General features: G+C 33.3%; 1 protein-coding gene and 1 pseudogene across 1 annotated transcript; both read right to left on the bottom strand.

Annotated features, from left to right (window-relative positions):
• Positions 1–4,840: 4,840 nt before the first annotated feature.
• On the bottom strand, positions 4,841–6,808 carry LOC120084577 (annotated as a pseudogene).
• A 3,325-nt stretch (positions 6,809–10,133) lies between these two features.
• LOC120087275 (peroxidase 5-like) lies at positions 10,134–11,379 on the bottom strand. Its single transcript, XM_039044223.1, has 2 exons — positions 11,149–11,379; positions 10,134–10,898 (listed from the first exon to the last, which is right to left on the bottom strand). Exons 1-2 carry the CDS (start codon positions 11,377–11,379, stop codon positions 10,134–10,136), a joined length of 996 nt encoding a protein of 331 aa, XP_038900151.1.
• Between the last annotated feature and the right edge of the window lie 6,547 nt (positions 11,380–17,926).

Genomic DNA, 17,926 nt, shown 5'->3' with positions numbered 1-17,926 from the left:
ATTTCACTGATTTCAAATACTTACAAAACGAAATTCGTTCACCATTTGTTAATGTGTATGTTACGTATGGTTTTACAAATCTGTTCTCGACCTGTATCAAGTGTAGGTCCTTTCTTATCTCCAAATCTTGTAAGTCCAATTGAGCGTTTGTTGTATCTTTTGTCTTTCCTTCAATATTTAACAATGTGCCCACCAAATTGTCGAATATGTTTTTTTAATATGCATTACATCTAATTTATGTCGTAACAATAGTCTGGACCAATATGGAAGTTGGAAAAAAAAAATACTTTTTTTAGTCCAGTTTAGAATTCGCTTTCTTATTTTATTTTGCTTCGACGGATGTTTGCTAAGCACAGAAAAGTTTAACGTATTTATTTGTTGTAATATCTCTTCTCCATTCATTACGACTGGTGGAGGTCTACGTTCAACTTTTCCATCATGTTTTCTACTTCGATGCCAACTATGATTCTCTGGAAGATAATGTCGATGTCCCATAAATTATATTTTCCCTTTTATCCCGAAGGACGAGTTATCTTCTTTGCATATTGGACATGCTTGATAACCTTTTGTACTCCACCCAGATAAGTCATCGTATGCAGGGAAGTCATTAATCGTCCATAATAAGGTAGCATATAGTTGAAAAAACTCACCAGCAATAGAATCATAAGTTCGCACATCAATTGTCCACAACTCTTTCAACTCTTCAATCAACGGTTGCAAGTAAACATCAATTTCTTTTCCAGGAGATTTTGGACCAGTTATGAGCAAAGACATGAAGAAGTTTGTTTCCTTCATGCATTTCCAAGGGGACAAATTATAAGGAATTATCACCATAGGCCACATACTATAAGAAGTGCTCATATTTCCAAACAGATTGAAGCCATTTGAAGCTAATCCCAAACGAACATTTCGAGAATCTAAAGCGAAATGAGGGAATTCACAATCAAAATGTTTCCACCCCTCTGCATCAGTTGGATGTCACAATACATCATCCGTTTCAACTCGTTTATCTTTATGTCATCTCATGTCAGAAGCGCCTTATTTTGATGCAAACAATCATTTTAATCTCGATATCAATGGAAAATGACGCAATATCTTATGTGGTATTTTTTTACCCTTACCATCATTAACTTTGTACTGAGACTCACCACAAATAGGGCATTGTTGTAAATCTGCAAATTCTTTCCAATACAATACACAATCATATTTGCACGTAGGAATAGACTCATAACCTAGGCCTAAATCACGCAATTTTTGCTTGGCTTCATAAAAGGAAGTAGGTATAGAGGTGCCAGCTAGAAACGCTGCTTTTAACAATTCCAGCAATATGTCAAACGATTTGTTACTCCAGCCGTTTAGAACTTTGATATGCATCAACTTCACTAAAAAGTTTAATGACGAAAATTGCGAACACCCAGGGTATAATTCATTATGTGCTTCGGTCATTAAATTCTCGAATAAGTTCGTGGTATCTCTTTCTTGACCATTAAAGGACATTTCATTATTCTCAATCCTTCCTTCATTTGCATTTTCGTTTTCAATTGGAACTTGTAAATCGTTTATAAGATTCAACATCTCATTTTCTTCGACAGCATTACTCTCTATACTATCTACTTCAACATCCTGTATTGAATGACTTGGTATGACTTCTAGATAAGTTTACTGGCTCTCCATGATATACCCATTCACATATGAGGGAGATATTCCATATGTGTAATAGATGTCGTTCCACAATATCTATCTTTTTCCAAATTGAATTCATACAATTCTTGTATGGACATCTTATTCGTTCGGAATCATTTACATGAAACCTTGCCATATCTAAGAATTTGTATACTCCTTCTATATACTCCACTGATAACTTATTCCTTAGTTTAATCCATTCTTTATTCATCCTTAAAAATAATATTTTTCTGACCAACTTATAATCCAAAACAATATCTGGATTAGAGGACAAAGTACAAAGTATTACTAAACCATTGAGTTCCATAATTTTTCATTTGTTAAGGCAAAATAAACACATAGGTCCCTAGGCCGCTTAAATTGTCTTAACAACTTTCAAATGTTTTTATTTAATACGTCTCCAAGCTTTCAATTTTGTGTCTAATATAGGCCTTTCATCTATTCAACATCTTCTAAAATTATAAGCCTATTGGGATCAAATTTAAAGTTCAATTTTCTATTAGACACAAAATTTAGTTTTATTGTCTAATAGATTCTTTAAACTCCACAATAACATCAACAATCCATAATTCATATTCACATTAGATTACCAACATGCTAGAAATTAAACATTAGCAACATTAATTACCAACATTAGTAACATGCTAAGAATTAAATATTACCAACATGCTAGAAATTAAAAACAATGGCTTAAATTAAGATACAAAATAAGAGAAAATAAATGAAATGGATGTACACGAACCTTGATGAAAGCTTGAAAATAAACAACAAATTTGCAAGCAATGAAGGGGAAGGCGGCGGCGGACGGTTGACGGAGGTGCGAAGGGGGAAGGGCAGGCTTGAAGAGTGGCAGCGACAGGGGGAGTGGCGGGAGCATGAAGGGAAGAAGGAAAATGGGGCGGCCGGTGTGAAGAAGGGTGGCAGCTAAAAAATCGAGGGGGTTAGGGTTTTTTGAGAGAGAAAAAAAATTTGGATGGTCACAAGGAAAAAGAAAGGTCTGGTTTAAACCAGACCCCTCTCCCGACGCCACCCGACGGGCGTCGAAAAATCCGTCGGGAGTTCCCCGAAAACTCTCGAAGGTCCTTTACTTCGTCGGGAGAGACCGTATCTTCCAACGACCTAACTCCCAATGCCGTTGAGTTCCCATTTTTCTTGTAGTGAGATTTTCTTACAAATTTCCCAAAAGTTAGTTATAATCCGATCCAACAATAAGGATTCTTAGTAAAACTAGAAATCCTCTAGAGATGTAGAAAGATGCAAGACTCTATGCCACTATTTGCTATAGTTGAATTATATATACACATGTAATGTTAAGAAGAAAGCATGAAATTCATTTTATTCCACTTGCCAAATTTTGCAAAAGAAAAAATTTGCCCTTTTATTTTGTTTAATAGGGGTTTCCTAATTACTAGTAAGAAATATCGGTAAAAAAAAAAACTCACCGTGTGATTCTTTCTACAAATTAATCTTATGTTACTAAAAAAATCCATTCTTCCAATTTGCACTTTCATTCCTATAAACTAAATAACTACTTTTTCGTCACAAATCAAAAAATTCATTTTTTGAATTTTTTTAGTTAAGGCTTTATTTGATTGAATTTTGATTTGAGGGAACAAAAGCGTGGAGCTGAAATAACTCACTCACAACACCTTTTAAAGGATTACATTGTATGATTAGATCGAATAAGTCCTGATGGAATAAATATTCAGCCGCCTATGAACCCTCAGGGACTATCTTATTCAATGTTTGTTCAATTACCCGCAAATGTGATGTAGGCATTGAGTTTGATAATAATGATATCCTTCAACATACCAAAACTAGCTGTCATCCCACCAATAGTAGGAGATGTAAGGATTGGTAGATAGATTAATTTTTTATTTGTTTGATAATCATATAAAGCAAAAGATATTTTTTCCATTTGCATCAAGCTCAAACTTCCTTCTTGCATGCGTGCTCCTCCAGAAGCACACACTAAAATAAGAGGTAAAAATTGATTGGTAGCATACTCGATCAAACGGGTGATTTTCTCGCCTACTACAGATCCCATACTACCCCCCATAAACTGAAAATCCATAACCCCAATTGCTACGGGAATACCATTTAATTTACCTGTGCCTAATTATGTCTTTTTTTTATAAGAATCAAGACGATCTTTATATGGTTCCTCCTCTGAATGAAATTCAAAGGGATCCAAAGAGACCATGTCTCATCCATAAAGTTCCATGTACCTGGATTAATCAAAAGTTTGATTCTATCTGAACTACTCATTTTCACATGGTATCCACATTGTTCACAAATATTCAGTTTTGATTCCAAAAATTCCTTATAATTTAATCCATAACCATTTTCGCATTGAACCCACAAATGCCTGTATTTTTGAGTTACATCTAGATCATTAGAACTTTCTGTTCTAGTTAAATCACTTCCATTCGTGCTAGTTCTTATACCGGAACTCTCCTTAACTAAAAAAAGTGTCATCAAATACGAAATTTCGAATGCCAACTAAATCATCAACAATACTATAACAAGAATTGTAACTATCACTATGACTAGGAAATGTTTTTACTCATATTATTTATAATTGATCCTTCACTTTGAATAGGACCAATACTATTGATTGATTTACTTAGCCTACACTAGTATTCTAACTCCCCGTTAGACAACATCGAATTTAACCATCTTTTTTCCATAGAGCTGCCCCTATTTACATGAAAATACAATAGATGAATAGTCATTCGATAAAAAATAATAATTTGAATATCTCATTTCCTATCAGAATAGGATCTAAATCTAATCACTAGGATTATTAACTACTAACAAGTTGGTCTTAAAAAAAAAAAAAAAAAGTTTATGTTGTATGTTATATATATAGTGAAATGATACTTAGCGTTCCTGCAAAAGAGAATTTTTTTTTTTCAATTAAATCAATTAAATTATTAATTTTTAAATAGCGACTTCTCACTTGTTATGTCAAATTCAAATAAAAAAATCGTTGTTCTCCCTATGAATAAGAAGAACTTTTTCGTAAAATCTCGTGTACTAAAAATTTGTATTCTAAGCCAGAACAAAAAGGACAATATACATGATGGGTAGAAGAAGTTGTGATACTTGGTTCGATCCCGGATCTGAAACGATGCTATAGGATATAATATATTAAACGACTACACCAATCCTAAGGATCCATAGGCTTAATTGCGGATCCAGCACAACAATCAAAATGTTTAAGTTGTTTCGTCTTAGATTTTTATTTCAATTTTGTATATCTAGCAAAAAGATACATAATAATATCTTTGTATTGTATTTGGCTCAATCCTTTTAGTAAAAGATTGGGTCGAGTTTAGTTTAATTGTGAAAATCCATTACAATTAAAAGAACGAAGAGTAATTACTGGATTACAAAGTATCCATTACCTCAAATTCAAATTTGATCTCCTTCCATACTTCACAAGCAGCAGTTAGTTCAAGACTCCATTTACTAGCTTCATTGATAATTTCATTACCCTCACGAGCAAGATCATGTCCCTCATTATGAGCTTGTACACATGCTTCTAGAGCTACTCGGTTAGCTACGGCACTAGGTGCATTACCCCAAGGGTGCCCCAAATTTCCTCCACCGAATTGTAATACAGAATCATCTCCAAAAATCTTGGTTAAAGTAGGCATATGCCAAACATGAATACCACCGAAAGACACTAGTAGAACACCTGGTAAAGAGACCCAATCTTGAGTGAAATTAATACCGCGACTTCAGTCTTTCAATAAAATCATCACGTAGTAAATCAATAAAGGCTAAAGTGACTTCTCTTTCCCCTTCAAGTTTACCTACTACGATAACAGCATGAATATGGTCTCCACCAAACATACGTAATGCTTTAGCTAGTACACAGAAGTGCATACCATGATTCTTATGTTTATCAATAACGGAATGCATTACACGGTGAATGTGAAGAAGTAGACCATTATCTCAGCAATAATGAGCCAAGCTAGTATTTGCAATGAATCCACCTGTTAAGTAGTCATGCATTATGATAGGAACTCCCAATTCTCAAGCAAATACAGCCGTTTTGATCATTTCTTCGTATGTACCTACAGTAGCATTCAAGTAATATCCCTTGATTACACCTGTTTCAGCCTGTGATTTATAAATAGTTTTCACACAAAATAGGAAATGGTTTGTACAATGCATAAATGGTTGGGAATTCACATTTTCATCATCTTTGGTAAAATCAAATCCACCGCAGGCATTCATAAACTGCTCTACCATAATTCTTAGCAGATAATCTCAATTTTGGTTTAATAGTACATCCTAATAGAAGGCGACTATACTTGTTCGGTTTATCTCTTTCAACCTTGATACCATGAGGTGGGCCTTAGAAAGTTTAAATATAAGCAGTAGGGATTCAGAAATCCTTCAGACGTAGAGCACGTAGAGCCTTGAATCCAAATACGTCGCTTTATGCCCTACCCCAAATATTTATTTTTCTTTACGGTGGATTTCATATTTATTATTTCATATGGTATATAAATCTTTTTATTATATTTTATATATGATACGAGACCAAAAAAAATAAGAAATGACAAGATAATTTGTGTATACCCATGGAGAAAATAAATAAAATATGTAGAAAACAAGACAAGGATTCTCTACAATGACACTGTAGACCAATTGAAAGGGATGTAGCGCAGCTTGGTAGCGCATTTGTTTTTGGTACAAAATGTCACGAGTTCAAATCCTGTCATCCCTACCTATTACTTATATTATGAACGGTAACGAGGAATCAATTGAAATCCATAAAAATTGAACATAGATAGACCGAATCAATCCTTTTTTAAAAAAATTTATGCTATTAACATCCTTGCGCAAGTAATCCCCCTTATGAAATTTGAATGATTAACAATATTGTTTATTGTACTAAAACTTCCAAAGTCTTATCCAAGTTCTGAAATTTCGTGAATCTTCAAAAAGAAGACTTTGGAATACTTTTTTTATGATTTACAATTGACATTGACCAAAATCATCTATTAAAATAAGGATAATGTGTCGGAAATGGTCGGGATAGCTCAATTGTTAGAGCAGGGGACTTAAAATCCTCGTATCACCAGTTCAAATCTGTTTCTTGACACATCATAGATTTGTATGAGTATATATTCTACGGATTCATTAATAATATAGATCATGAAACCAATACTTAACGTCGATTTTAAGTGAAAGGGTTTATAAGTTTTATGAAATAAAATATTATTAACAAGCAAAGCAATAGAGATCTTGCACGCCAAAAAATCTAACTCCTATTTTTTCTCTCTCAACTCAAAGCTTCATAATTCTTACAGATTTGTTAAGGCATTGATTAACCCAAGAATTTAACCATCTAAAACTCTTCTTCACCTATTATCTTGAAATATATATAAGACCCAACAAGTTAAAACGGTTGTTTTCAAATACAGGAAAGTGAAACAAAATATATTTTAGCAGGTTTGTCATTTAAAATAATTTCTCTCAATCTTAATTGAGGAATGAAATAAAAATAATATTGCAGAGGTTTGAACATAGAAATTATTAGATCACATGTTCTCTGATATCATGTGAAATCAACTGTTAAAAAAACGCTTTCTGTTATGAAATAAGAAGAAGAATTCCTTTCAAAATAGCAAATCCCAACAATGGAAATATATCCTTGGCAAACACGAAACTCATTGTTATGCGTTTCCAAACAAATTTGAAGTCCTTTTATCACTACAATAATTGTCATGCAATTATCGTTGTTCTCAGCTATCATATTTTCTTCATTAATTATACTTCAATAATCCACACGTATTTAACAAACTATAGATGGTTTAACAGATAAATATCATCAACCTTTAAATTGCCCTTCCATGCTTTTAAGGTTATCAAACACGTGAAAATGTCAATGTCTTAATTTAAATTTTAAAATAGTATTTAGTTCTTTAAAGAAACTAAGAATTCCAATACAAATAAATGATATAATAACATATACAAATGTTTTCTTTTCTAAAACTACAATAAGCAAAACAAAAACGAACTCTTAAATTAAATTATTTATGATATAATTATAAATATCTTAAATTTTAAATATTTACCAAATTTAATAAGAAATATAAATAAGATTTAATGTCATAAGGAAAATAAAAAGAACTTAATTTTATCTTCTTTATGGTTTTTTTTTTTTGGTTAAAATTTTTTTCTTTCTAAAATCTTTCTTCCTCTTTCTAATTTCTTTCCCTCTCTAAAATTCTTTTTCAAATTGTTTTTCCTGTTCTATGTTACAAATTCTAGTAACTTTTTGTCCCCAAATGTTTATATTTTCTCTTATATAAATTTTTTTGTGTTAACATTTTATAAATCGATCACTTACAATTTTAGAAAATATTTCAAGATTGGACTCTTATGTGTTAATCTAAATTTTTTATATCTAAATTTGTTTTACGTTTAAAGGTTTGTCTCTCTATAATTTTTGTTATTTTTCTTAAACTTAGATCGCATATAACATTTTTCAAGATTGTAAAGGAAACCATGTTTTTTTATTATACATGCATCTCACTCTTAATTGAGAATGCACTAGTTTGATGTGTAAACCACCTCCACCTAAACAACAGCGACACATTGAGATCATATTGTATCTATTGAACTCAATAGACGCATAGATTATTCGAAGAATTATGCTCCATCTTGAAAAATTACATTCCGTTGATATCAATTGCACCTATTAAATTCAATAGACATCTACACCAAAAGAGTTTTGGTATCTAGAAAAGTTTAAATAGAAAATTATTAAAAAAAAAAAAAAAAGGGCAAAAACGGAAACAAAAGATTCTCTTTTATATATATATTATAGAATAATATAGATGTAACATTACAATAATTATTAAGGGTGCAACAAAAGAGAGTACTTGATCTTAGTTATATAGAAAATATGGTCTACGATTACTAAGGCCTCTGGTAATAATTTGGTTTTTTATTTTTAGTTTTTTAAAATTGATCCTATAAATCTCTCTTCCACATCTAAAGAGGCATTTGGGATATTGAATTTGTTACTATAGTTTGGGTTATAATAGTTTGTGTTTAGGGTGTAAACTATTTTAGTCTATGTTTGAGAACAGACTATTCTAGGCAGGTATTGAAATAGTAAACACTCTAGCAAAGAGAGATTTCATAAATAACATTACTGTAATTAATCGTAGGTTATAATAGTTGAAAACAACAACTATTATAATTAGGGACTCAAATAGTGAGTGGGCTATAATAGCTCACTTCACCTAATTGAAGTTTGGGCCATTTGACCTCTAAATCTCTTGCTTTGTCATTATTTTGTACTAATGATTTCAAAAATAAGCCAATTTTTTAAAATAAAAAAAAAGTAGTTTAAAAAAATTGTTTTTGAAATTTGGTTAAGAATTCAACTCTTATACATAAGAAAAATGTAAACCATTAAAAGAAAATGGGAAAATAAACTTAATTTTAAAAAAAAAAAATGAGATGGTTATCAAATGGGGTCTAAGCCTTTCTTATTTAGGTCGTTTGCTTAGGAAAGAAAAGTTAGGTCTCTATAAAAATAAAGTCTCAAATGTGCCTAAGAAGCTAGTGGATATTTGTAGACAATTTAAGGGAGAAACTGGATGATCTTTTGTTCGAGACGAAATATTGTCGAGGATATACAACAATATCCCATGTTGATTAAGAAGAGAGAAAAATTCTATATAAGTATAGACAATATCTCTACTAGCATGAAATTTTTTAAGTGAAATCAAATATATAATGTCATGTTTGAACTAGAATATGGAATGGCCCATTATTATTTTAATAATATTGTTAAAGTGGAGATTCAAAGTTTTAACTAGCATTAACCATGTTCATTTGCATTTATTTTTTTAGAAAATGATACGTGGATCAGGGGATGCACCGGATACTAAGTGGACACCTTCTTAGCACCCTCATTATCTCTCCATGGATTTTCATTAAGCACAATGGAGAAGTTACAAAAGTTTTAGGATTAGAGATAAGCCCAAAACCAGTAAAGATAAAAGCAAAGAGATTAAGGATTATAAAAAGCGTGAAGATTAATGGCGGTCATAGAAGGGTTGTAATCATTGAAAAATTTGTTTCTATAAGACCAACGTATGGATTTCATGAGGTCTAATATCATAGTAGCTATAAATAATACAGAGTTTCATATCAAAACTAATTGATAATATAATAAGAGAAATTGCTAGGTATCTTATAAGCATTATTAGCTCTCTCAATTTTTCCAATGTGGTATAGTCTACCTAAATTAGCAAGAAAAACATAAAAAACAAGGAATATACCCATATTAAAAAGTTAATTAACAACTAACTAAATATTAAATATTCTTATTAATTTAGGAGATTACAAATTTTCCCTTTTTCTTTGTTACCGATTAATCATAAATCATATTAAAAAGCATCTTTCAAAGTTCAATTGACAAAACTACAATGGCGTCTGATTTCACCCTGTGATCCTGTAAGGACGTTAATAGAACCCATTTTAACCATTGCCTTTCCAAACTCAACGGCCCATTTGGAGCCATCATTGGCATTCTCCAACACCATTCTTGAAGTGAAAGGGCTTCTCAACAATATCTGATCTGACCTCAACAGCCCACGGTGCTTCTTCAGCTGAATGTAGTATTGATGGTCAAGATGGTTCGGGGTTGAAAACTCGAGCGCCACCGTCCGCTGCTGATCACTCGACAACGCCGGGCATTTCGTCTTCAAGTAAGCGGCATAATTAGGGTTCATTGAAGGGTCTTGTGAGTGAGTTGCATTGAAGGAATAAAGTCTATTAGAGAAGGTGGAGCAATGAGCTACTCCGATGGAGTGTGCGCCTGAAAGAGTCACCATCTCCGCTGCTGACAACCCTCGTTGTGCGAAGCTATTAATGAGCTCCTTGGCATTGAAAGAGGGAGGTGGGAGAGTATTGGCTTCTTCTTTTATTGAAACACGACCATCGCGACGGCCTGCTAGGACGGCATAATTAATGCCTCCAACTTTATAGACGCTATCACGGGCTGCAAAGGCAAGAATGTCTGCACAAGATACGGTTTGGGGACAAACGGTCTCGATTTGGACCTTGGCTTTGTTAATAACCTTGAAACCTCGCAAACTTGGAAAGTTCGCAGGATGCTCTCTCTCAGCTGGATTGCCAGGAGTGGATTTCAATAGTACAGAACCATCGCAACCCTAAAATTAAATCATCCATTAATCTAAAAGTTTATGCCAATAGGTTAATTAAAGTAATTTTAATTATATTAATAATTTAAAACTTCTTTCATCCTGACTTGAAAATTTGTAGAAAATTCAACAAATGAAAATCAATAATTATTATAAATTATAATTGACATGTCTTTTGATTTTAGTGATGATTTAAATTCTACGTCTATGAATATGGAAAAAAAATAACAGAAAATGTAAGGGAAACATTGAAGCGTACTCTAACGAAGCAGTCATGGAAGTGCATTCTGATGAGACCGGCAGCAATCCCGGGGTTGCGATCGATGGCCTCGTCTACGACGTTCTTGATAATGGCTACAGCTTGAGGACAAGATGGTTTATAGAAACCCACTTGTAGAGTTGCAGAAGCAAAAATGAAGAGAGAAAGGAGGATGATGATGAAGGAAAGCTTTGAGAGAAGTTGGAACTTTTGGGAAGAAGAAGAAGCCATTGGTGAGGTATTTTTTGTTGGGTTTGTGAAGAAAATGTTGAAGATAAAATTTGTATTTATAGAATTATTATAGCTTGAGAAAGGGTGTGTGTGTGTGAGGAAATGATGTTTTTTTAAAATTTACTTATGGAAAAACAAACCATACAGGTGTTGAAGAAAAAAACTTAGGTGCTAGTTGTGCAACTTAACCAATTATCCAATGAAGATTTGTCATGTGGTCAAAAAAATTAAACTAAACTATTATTATTATTATTATTTATTTTACTAAAACTATTATTATTATTATTATTTATTTTACTATAGGAGATATGTGTCTATGATACAAGTTACACCTAATCATTACGCGTGTTGAAAACAGTAACTAGCAGAGAAGACATGACATTGCAAGATGCGAAAATATTAAGTTTTCTAAGTTTGAACTGTTTTCTCTAATCAACTCTTATGAAGTACTAATTCAATTCCCAAAATTTTTCAATGGTGCTAACTGGAGACAAATATTATTGACTATGACAAACAATATATTATAAAAAATAAAAATATTGTTACATTTTGTTAATCAAAATTGATGGATCATTAAAATATAGTTATTTTATTCATATTTTTTACCCGTGATCAAGATTCGAAATATCAATATCGATGAAAATATCCAAGTCCTTATTTTATGGAAATATCAATTCAAATTTCAAGAACTTTTTATAAAAATGGATAGAAATTGTTAAAATTAGTTCATGAAACTTTGATTATGACTCAATTAGACTATAATTGACTATTTTTAATCATCATTTCTATAAAGTAAGACAACATTTAGATTTATACGGTAAAATATTTGTATAAATATCAATGTGAGGGCAAAAATTTTAAAAAGAAATGGGAAAATAATTATAAAATAATAAATTACAAAAGTAAAGAACATAAAATATTTGTATATAAAATAATTATAAATGGTTTATTATACTACAACAAAATATACAATCTATGATACATGCACAATAGCCTTTTATTACCAAATCTAAATGACAATCTTATGTGTTGTATTGCCCCCTACGTTTAGGCACTTTAGGGCGCTGTCGAGATGTGAGCTCCACACTGTCAAGATTGTCATTTGCAAATTGCTTCCATCCCTTGTGAGGGCTACAAACCATTACTGTGAGTTTCCAACAATGTGAAATAGTTAGAGTCGTGTTTATTAGTGATGAGCTTGGATTTTATTTGAATTCATGGTGATAAAACCCAAACAATATAACAACTGGATCTCCACCAAAATAATCAACTAACTATTCTTCAAAAAACCACAAATAAATCATCAAATAATCACCAAGCAATCAACTAAACAATAGACAACAATAAACCACAAAATTCTAGAAGACTTTAAGCAAAGAGCACACGAAGTATACGTGGAAAACCTCTTCGATGTGAAGAGTAAAAACCACGGGACTTGTGAAGAGTCCACCATTTTCAACTTCTCTTATTACGATAAAATTGAGGGAAAAAGAATACAAATCAATCTTACAAAAGTTCACTACCTGCCAATATTAAGTACATAAAAGATGAACACTTGAGAGATAAAAAGAATGAAAATCACCTAGTTTTATAGGTTCTGTTCATCGACGATTACGGACAAACCAAAGCTCTAAACAATAATCTAACCGTTCAAAACGAGAATTTATGTGTCCCAAATAGGCTGACCAAATTTCAACACGATCCAACGGTTCAAACTCCAAATATCGACAACTTTGTGAAAGCTGTCACTGAAAAATCGAACTGCTATCTTTCTCTCCTATTTTTTGCTTCTGTTTCAATCTCTTTTCCCTTAGGTCATCTTCATATCACATAAAAGAAAACCTATGGCTTTCAAGATGGGTCAACTCAAAAAATTGGCCCCCATTGTGCTCACAAAACACAAGTTTAAAATAAAGTCTTACTTGTGCAACAAGTGGGTTGGACATCCACAATAATCTCCCCCTCTAACCCAACACGGGAAAGACTCAATCACATCCATGATCACTTGAACCTCATCCCGACATGCTTACTACAAAGCTCAATCTTGCTTCCCGGAACTACCTTAGTTAACATATCTGCACTATTGTTGTCAGTGTGAACTTTCCGCAAATTCAATCTCTTCTCTTCAATCACATCTCATAGCCATTGATATCTAATGTCATTGTGTTTAACACGAGTATGATACATTAGATTTTTGTTAAAAATCTGTAGCACTCTGACTATCACAAAATATAACATACTCGTCTTGTTTCAAACCCAACACTTGAAGGAACCTTTAAGCCATAACATCTTCTTGCTTGCTTCCACTATTGTAATATACTCTACCTCAGTTGTGGACAATGCTACACATTTTTGTAGCTTGGATTTCCATGAGATGGCTCCTCCTGAAAATGTAAACACATAACCTAAGGTAGACTTTCTGTTATCAAGATCACCTGCCATGTCTGCATCAGTATAGCCTTCAAGCATAGGTCTGCTACCTCCATAACATAAACTCAATTTGGAGGTGCCCTGCAAGTATATGAAAATCCACTTCACTACTTCCCAGTGAGCCTTACCTGGGATGGATAGAAAACGACTCACTAGACTGACTGCATGTGTAATATCAGGTCTAGTACACACCATAGCATATATCAATGAACCAACAGTAGAAGAGTTAGGAATGGATGACATAACTTCTTTCTTTTTCTCTGTTGTAGAACAAGCTCTCTTACTTAGCTTAAAGTGAGTTGTTAGCGGTGTACTAACAGGTTTAGCATACTTCATATTGAACCTTTCTAGCACTGGTTCAATATACTTCTCCCAGGATAACTACAATTTCCCAACTTTCCTATCGCGAGCAATCTCCATACCTAAGATTTGCTTTGCAGGACTGAAATTTTTCATGTCAAATGATTTGGACAAGTCTTTCTTCAAATTTTGAATCATATCTACATTTTATCCAACTATCAACATATCATCTATATATAAAAAAAGAATGATGGAGTTGCCTGCAGGGAACTCTCTAAAATATACACAAGAATCAGCTGTAGTTCGTTTATAATCATTACTTATCATAAACGAATCAAATTTCTTGTACCACTGCCTTGATGTCTGTCTAAGTCCATAAAGACTCTTCTTCAACTTGCAAAAAAGTTTATCTTTCCCTTTTTCTTCAAACCCTTCAGGTTGCTCCATGTAGATCTCTTCATGCAACTTGCTGTTAATCCCAACATTGTTATGATAGATATCATTTTGACCACTAGAGAGAAGAACTCATCAAAGTTAATGCCCTTTTTTGTTGGGATTGGTGTCCTAATTCTCCTAGAGTTTCATAGTTTGTAAACACTGTACACATTGTTATGAATAAAATAAGAGTTATTTTATTTTTCATTTACTCATATCCAATAAACAAAGCTCCATGGTTGTTATATGAAAACTTAAGCATGTATATGAGATATACAAATGGATCATGCCTTAAGTGATAACCTAAAAAGGTCTGTAGTATAAGGATTAAGGAGTGATACCTGATCCTGGTGACACTATAAATACAGCCTACTTTGTAGAGGTTTACAAGTGTTGTGAACTACTACAGATGATAGATCCTGATCATTCATGTAGAGACATGCGAGCGGAGGTGTCCTATACAAATATTTTGTATAAGACCGGAGCACGAGATGACTAGTCTCTTTATACAACGTCGTTGATACTTGAGACTTACATCTCACCTAAATGACCACTGGTGACATGACCTTAATCTTGAGTGTTTTGGGAACTCCTGCTTTTGAGGGCGACCTTTGATTAGTATGGGTGAGAGTGGCCAGATTGCCAACTCAACAAGCCTACCTTTTTGGGGATTTTTCTGATTTACGAGCTGGGAACTCAGTTACATAAGATGGAATTCACTTCTTCCCCGAAGCAGGGGTAAGTAGATAGATTGCTCCCTTAAGAGCTGATTTCGGGTCTTGAACATAGTGGTCATAGCCTCTCTTTAGAAGAGAGGACTCAGTCATAGTAGGACTATGACTTATGTTCATTAGAGGGATCAGTACTACTTAAGAAGTTAGATGTAACTATAGGGGCATAATAGTAAATTGGCCTAATTGTACTTACGAATGATCTGTGATGGGTTATCGCACTGTTGATTGGTTGATATAGACACAAAATATATTTGTAGTGAGGAGAATGCAGCTGTCGGTCTTTAGTAGAGTGCCCTGCTGTTAACGGGTGGTGGATCCCATGACTAAAGAGTTTAATCAGTTATTCACGTACCGTTGGAGCTTCAAGCTACATGTCCATCAGGTCCCCTTGGTAGCTCAATGGATTCAAGTTGAGAATCAGTTCTTTGGGTTGATTTGAAATGTTTAAATTGACAAGAGAAATTCAATTATATATGATATAATCAGTGTGATGTATGAGATACATCAAGTGGAGGATTGATATAAATATGATTTACATTAAGTACCATAAAATAGAAAAAGAACTATGGTTTATATGTTTCATGAGATGAAATATTAAAACTATAGGTTATAAATATAATATGGTAAGTTGGTTATCATATATATTTATAATAATATTGATTATTTGACAATTATCTCTTTTTCTCTAATAACCAATTGAGTAGGAGGTTATTGGTGGTTTTATAGTAACCATGAGATGAAAAAAAAAAGTGTTTTCCTAATTTTGGAAACTTACTTGATTCGGAAAGAAACTCACAGAATGCTATCAAGTGAAATCGTTTCACTAAGCGATATCTCATAAAGAGACTAAACAATCGTGGAGTGTCACTATACGATAGTTCACTCAGCTAGTCATAGCTAAACGATCACAGGGCATTGTCTATACGATAGGCTACCTTCTTCTACACGATTGAGCACACTGTCTATACGATAGACTGTGTCATCTCCCATTTGCTCAATCGTCTACACGATTGTTGTTTCTCCAGTCTCTTCCTCTAACCGAGATCATACAGAGCCCACAACTCTTGGATTCTCACACCGAGAATACCAAGGTAACCATTTTGGTGGTGTCTTCACTCAACTCAACTGAGTTCGAGGTTTTGGAGGTCATTCGTTGGGTTCATGTTCATTGTTGATAATTCTGTGTTGCGGTCGTTGTGTTCGAGTGCTCATATATTGCTGTCTTGGACGCTTGGAGAGTGATTGAGGGAGTTTGAAGAATGAGCCTTTAAATGTATATATATTCGATCCCTTGATCTTATCTTAAAGCATGCTGTAATTTCGTATTGTGCATGACCTATTAGTTTTTGTTTATTGACTGTAATTGTTAGTGTCAAATTCGAATGAAATTTAGAACGATCCTTCTACTGCTCATGGAAATCCTTATGTCTGATTTCTGTCACTTATTTTGGTTGCATCCCTTAACCAATAATCTGGCTTTGTACCTCACTATCTTCTTGTTGGGGTTAATATCCTAAATCTTATAGGGTCTTATAGTTTGTAATTTTAATGTACAAATATTTTATTTATGTAATAAAATATGTGATGTTTTATTTCAAAATTAGTTGCATTAACCACAACCAATAAACTAACATCCCAGGTTATCTTGTAGCTTAAACATGTATGTAGAGACATACGGGTGGATATGTTTAAGTGATACCCTAAATGGTCTGTAGTAGATGGATAAGGTTGGATACCCTATCCTGGTGACACTACAAATATGGCCCGTTTTGTAGATGTTACAATTGTTGTAAAGTGCTACAAATGATCTGATCCTAATCATTCATATGGAGACATGTGAGCGGGGATATTCTATACAAGTTTGTATAAAACGGGACCACGAAATGTTTAGTCTCATTATACAACGTCGTTCATAATAGAGACTTACATTTCACCAGGATGACCATAGGTAACATGATCTAAATCCTGAGTAAGTCGTAAACTCTTGCCTATGAGGGCAGTCCTTTGATTTGTATGTATTGGTTTGTATGTCTTAAAACTCGCAGTTTGTAATGTTAAACATATTATATTATCAATAAAGATGTTATTGACATTTATTCAATAATTGAATATGTGAATTGCACTTATAAAGTCTAAATCCAATAAACTAAAGATCCATGGCTATTATTTGAATACATGAACTTTATGTGGAGACATAAGAGTGGGTCAAGTTCAGTAAATAGCCAAAATGGTCTATAGTATACGAATAAGGATGGGTACCTTATTCTGGTAACACTATTGGATGCGGCCCACTCGATAGTTATTACAAGTTGTAAAGTGCTACAAACGAAGTGATCTTGATTCGTTCATGTATTAACATGAGGAGCGGGGGCATCCTATGCAATGAGTTTGCATAAAATCGGACCAAGAATTAAGAAACTCTTACTTTATTACGATGTTTATTGTTTAAGAGTGACTATTTCAAAGCGATGACCTAGGTAACTTGACCTTAATCCTGAGCTAGCTACGAACTTCTGTTTATTCAAAATTATCTTCAGATTTTCATGGATGAGGGTTGGCTCAACAGCGCTGGCTCAATAAGCCTCCCATTTTAGGGATAAGACCGGGTAGATAGCTGGGGACATAGGGTGCAAGACGGAATTCACTCC

Source organism: Benincasa hispida, chromosome 9, assembly GCF_009727055.1.
Source record: "Benincasa hispida cultivar B227 chromosome 9, ASM972705v1, whole genome shotgun sequence".
Taxonomy (NCBI): Eukaryota; Viridiplantae; Streptophyta; class Magnoliopsida; order Cucurbitales; family Cucurbitaceae; genus Benincasa; species Benincasa hispida.
Note: the sequence above shows the minus strand (reverse complement) of the source record. Positions and strands in the feature narration are given on the sequence as shown.

Coding starts and splice junctions, on each gene's coding strand:
- LOC120087275 (XM_039044223.1), bottom strand. CDS start 11,379: ATGGCTTCTTCTTCTTCCCAAAAGTTCCAACTTCTCTCAAAGCTTTCC. Junction 10,899..11,148: donor TCCATGACTGCTTCGTTAGA/GTACGCTTCAAT, acceptor ATTTAATTTTAG/GGTTGCGATGGTTCTGTACT.